This window comes from Danio rerio, chromosome 9, assembly GCF_049306965.1.
Source record: "Danio rerio strain Tuebingen ecotype United States chromosome 9, GRCz12tu, whole genome shotgun sequence".
NCBI classification, from domain to species: Eukaryota; Metazoa; Chordata; class Actinopteri; order Cypriniformes; family Danionidae; genus Danio; species Danio rerio.
This window is the reverse complement of record NC_133184.1, coordinates 4,565,001-4,570,000: the sequence shown is the minus strand read 5'-3', so window position 1 is coordinate 4,570,000 and position 5,000 is coordinate 4,565,001. Positions and strand designations below refer to the sequence as shown.

The 5,000-nt window shown below is 42.4% G+C and overlaps 1 protein-coding gene across 5 annotated transcripts in view; it reads left to right on the top strand.

Annotated features, from left to right (window-relative positions):
- The window catches only part of galnt13 (polypeptide N-acetylgalactosaminyltransferase 13), a 67,379-nt gene that overhangs the window by 44,318 nt on the left and 18,061 nt on the right, over positions 1-5,000 (top strand). For 2 of the 5 annotated variants that reach the window (XR_012385112.1, XM_005167945.6), the window contains exon 13: positions 3,197-3,398. The exons of the other annotated variants lie outside the window; for them this stretch is intronic. Coding sequence is in view for 1 of the 2 variants with exons in the window: in XM_005167945.6 (XP_005168002.2) it covers positions 3,197-3,382 (186 nt within the window). In the remaining variant the exon portion in view is untranslated. The remainder of the gene's footprint in view (positions 1-3,196; positions 3,399-5,000) is intronic. 5 annotated transcript variants of the gene reach the window in all.

Sequence of the window (5,000 nt, the reverse complement as noted above, 5' to 3'; positions counted from 1 at the left end):
TCAAGAACACATATTACATACACCACAGCTGAACAAAGAGATTTCAATATTCCTGTTAATGTAACGGATTACACTTTGTGAACCGGGTCGATTCCGGTTCTTGGATTTCCAAATAAATGATTCATTTGATTTAAAAGAGGACATTACATTTGAGCCGTAAGGAACCTTAGCTCTGAATCACAGAGGGGCTTGAGAATCAGAAGCCATCTAAAAATAGACCTCCATCCCCTTGGTGGCTTCGGTTTTGATGCTGGACGCAGGCATGAGTCCAGTGTTCAGTTGTCTGATCTAAATTGCTTCCAAATGCAGAGCTTTATATTTATTCCACGTTTACCAGACTCGTGCTGTAGGACTTCGGAGATATGAATGAGCAAAACATAAAGAAATGTGACACTGACATCATTTCACGTCCTCAAATGTATCATCTTTAAAGGTTCAATGGGTGATTTCTTCAGAAACTTTTTGATATTCTGGTTGAAAGTCTTGGCGTCACGGTGGCGCAGTGAGTAGCACAATCGCTTCCCAGCAAGAAGGTCGCTGGTTCAAGCCTCGGATGGGTCAGTTGGCATTTCTGTGTGGAGTTTGCATGTTCTTTCCATGTCCGCGTGGGTTTTCTTCCAGGTGCTTCTATTTCCCCCACAAGTCCAAAGACATGTGGTGTAGGTGAATTGGGTATGCTAAAATTGACCGTAGTGTATGAGTGTGTGTCTTTGGATGTTTCCCGGTACTGGGTTGCAGCTGGAAGGGCATCCACTGTGTAAAAAGATATGCTGGATAATTTGGCGATTCATTCCACTGTGGCGGCCTCAGATTAATAAAGAGACTAAGCTGAAAGAATCAAGTGACTGTCATGTAAAACCAATGGCAGACGGCTGCTTCTCACTCAGGACTGACTACACACTATTGAGCAAGAGATAGTCACTAATGGGCTGGACTTCGCGTGGCGCACCTCGCTACATTTTTGTTGGGAGCGTGGTGTGCTTTTTTTTATGTCGCTAGGGAATTTTAATATCAAATAATATTGTGATATTCAAGATTTGTGTAGTGATACTGCTCTGGATAACTTAGAACAGCAACCACAAGTCTCTTCCTAATCTTCAAAAGTCTCCCTTATTGTCTTGACAACATAAACACTGCAGGCACCTCAGCGGAAACTCAGCCATTTGATTGGAGAATGAAATGGACGCGATTTTTTTTCCACTCAGAGTTGACTTTTTTTTCAACAGAATGCACGACGCGCATGGGCAAAAACGTGAGGAGCACCACGTCTTAGTAACCACCTAGAACACCCTAACAACCACTAAGGACACCCTAGCAACCGCCTAGCAATGCCTTAGCAACCTTTTAGCAACCAGCCAGAACAACCTAGCAACCACCAAGCCACTCATTAGTGACACCTTAGCAACTAAGAACACTATAACAACCGCAATGACATGGCAACCACTCATAAATCCTAGTAACTACCTATCAACACCTTAACAACTACCTGGAACACCATAGCAACCACTCGGAACACCCTAGCAATTGCCTAGCAAGAAACATGCTAATCCGTACTAGAAACATGCTAATATACATGTAGTTATCTCTCTGTTCCAACTGTTGCAAACGTCTTCAAAACTACTTTGGGTATTTAAACGTTTAAACTACTTCAAACTTTCAGATGAGGCTTACTCAATACACCAGTTTGTCTTTGAACTTTACTTTATTGCAGGGCTTCTTGTCCAGTCTGAGATCCACTTTATACCGTATCTCAATCAGGCAGTGAAGATCATCAATGTTGGACACACCAGATGTTAAATGTGTTGAGTTTATAATGACATGACAGTTCAACAGAAGCGCTGGTTTACTCAAAATGAAATAATAGTAGATAAATTAATAATAAATAATAGATAATTTGGTAATTCATTCCACTGTGGCGGCCTCAGATTAATAAAGAGACTAAGCTGAAAGAATCAAGTGACTGTCGCGTAAAACCAATGGCAGACGGCTGCTTCTCACTGAGGACTGACTACACTATTGAGCAAGAGATAGTCACTAATGGGCTGGACTTCCCACTTCTTCGCGTGGCGCACCTTGCTGCATTTTTGTTGACAAGAACAAAAGGAGCGCGGTGCGCTTTTTTTTTATGTCGCTAGGGAATTTTAATATCAAATAATGTGATATTCAAGATTTGTGTAGTCATACAGCTCTGGATAACTTAGAACAGCAACCACAAGTCTCTTCTCCATCTTCAAAAGTCTCCCTTGTTTTCTTGACAACATAAACACTGCAGGCACCTCAGCGGAAACGCAGCCATTTGATTGGAGAATTAAATGGACGCGATTTTTTTTTTTTTTTTTTTTCACTCAGAGTTGACTTTTTATTTCAACAGAATGCACGACGCGCATGGGCGAAAACGTGAGGCGCAGCAACGTCTTAGTAACCACCTAGAACACCCTAGCAACCACTAAGGACACCCTAGCAACCGCCTAGCAATGCCTAAGTAACCACATAGCAACCTTTTAGCAACCAGCCAGAACAACCTAGCAACTACTCAGAACATCCTAGCAACCACCAAGCCACTCATTAGTGACACCTTAGCAACAACTCAGAACACTATAACAACCGCAATGACACAGCAATGACATGGCAACCACTCATAAATCCTAGTAACTACCTATCAACACCTTAACAACTACCTGGAACACCATAGCAACCACTCGGAACACCCTAGCAATTGCCTAGCAAGAAACATGCTAATCCGTACTAGAAACATGCTAATATACATGTAGTTATCTCTCTGTTCCAACTGTTGCAAACGTCTTCAAAACTACTTTGGGTATTTAAACGTTTAAACTACTTCAAACTTTCAGATGAGGCTTTCTCAAGACACCAGTTTGTCTACGAACTTTACTTTAATGCAGGGCTTCTTGTCCAGTCTGAGATCCACTTTATACCGTATCTCAATCAGGCAGTGAAGATCATCAATGTTGAACACACCAGATGTTAAATGTGTTGAGTTTATAATGACATGACAGTTCAACAGAAGCGCTAGTTTACTCAAAATGAAAACTCCTCATGCGTATTTCACATAACATCCACATGGGGAGCTGTGAGCAAAAAAGAAGTTACGCAGTCTTGCTTTCAAAAATGTTTTAACCTAGCAATTGTCAGCATTCATACATGGTTTATTGTCATGTTTCATGCAAACCATCAGAAACGCACGTTCCTCCACATCATCACGCAGTCATGTCTGACCATCAGTCGGCTAGAGGACGGAACATATGGGCCCACGGTGGAGTACTGTGATGATAGCCCCCTTCAGGCCTGGACCCTCCGAAACTTCACCCGACAGGAGGTCTTTAAGAAGCTCTACTACAGCCCAACTGATTACTTTCTGTAATTAGCACAGCTGTCAGGTCAGTGCTGAAACGGCTAGCAAACCATCCCGTAGAGTAGAGATGATGAAATTGGAGGTAGACAACAAATAGTTATTAGAGCTGTTGTGGTGCATGTCGTGCTTTGAAACCCCTTCATTTAACTGTTGTGAGATCTATTAGATCAGTCGTTCTCAAACTTTTTAGCTCGCGACCCCCAAAATAAAAATGCCAGTGGCTCGCGACCCCCAATATCCTCTGAGGTGGTTATAAATACAAAAACTTTGCATGCAATGGTGCACACACACCAATAGACCAAAGTCTATTCTTCGTAGATTTTTTTTAATGTATGTTAGTGCTGTAAATGGCCCAGAAAGCATAGCTTCAGATGCAGCTATGCTGTGTCTTACAATATAATGTAATTACCCCAGCGATCGCAATTGAATAGAACTAGTAACTATTAGCTACTATAGTAACTTTATAAAGTAGTATATAGTAACTACAGTATAAATTACTATTTTTTCTAGGTTATGGATAAAATATGGTAATTCTTATGGTTTCATAAAAATAAATAGATTTTTGGAAATCAATAGGCGACCCCCTTTCATTGTCCCACGACCCCTCTGGGGGTCCCAACCCCCACTTTGAGAACCACTGTATTAGATGTCTTTGTGATTCACGTCATTGTTTATAGTGGTACACCGTTGCAAGATTTCCAACACAGGCTCATTCTGAAAACGTAGTCCTGCGGATGTTTCTGGAGACCGCTAATTATGTAGCCGGAGGTACGTATGGCTGCATATCATTTTTTTTAAGCGAACACTACGAGGCGGTATGACGCCTTTTCTTTGCCTTTCCCACCGCAACCAGTTTGTCCGGTTAGCTCATCATGTACATTGGCCGACTTGAGACGCAGAGAGGGTGCCAGAAATCAGGTAAAACAAAAACAAAATCTAAAACATAAAATGAAGGAGTGAACAACAGGGTGAAAATGTGGTAAAATTCGAAAATGTGGTAAAAATCCAACGAGGGCTTTTTTTTTTTTTGGACTGCTTTTGTAAACCGTCGGTTGGGTTTAGGGCTGGGGTAATCAAACTTGTTCCTGGAGGGTCGGTGTCCTACAGATTTTAGCTTCAACCCAATTCAAACCCACCTGAACCAGCTAATCAAGGTTTTACTAGGTATACTTGAAACACCCAGGCAGGTGTGTTGAGGCAAGTTGGAGCTAAACACTGCAGAGTCACCGGCCCTCCAGGACCAGGATTTGTGACCCTTGGTTTAGGGGAATAAGTGGGTGGGCGGGTCAATCGGTAAAATTGGTTGGGTTTAGGGAAGGAGGAGGGTGGGTCAGTCAATTAGCCCGTCGCCCAGTCAATCATTCAGTTGGTCGACATCGGCCTCTGGTGGGTTTGCGCGAGAACAGCGTGGGCGCGAACGGCACTGGCAAGAGATATTTGACATATGAAAAAGCACGTGGATCGTGGATTCACGAAAAACAAAAACTGAGAAAATACGTACCTTCCAGGACGTATTTTGCAGTCTCCAGAAATGTCCACGGGACTACGTTTTCAGAATGAGCCCGAGTTGAAAATTTCAGGTTTGTCCTCTCTCCTTGCTATTGACAATATTTCTGGCAACTGTTTG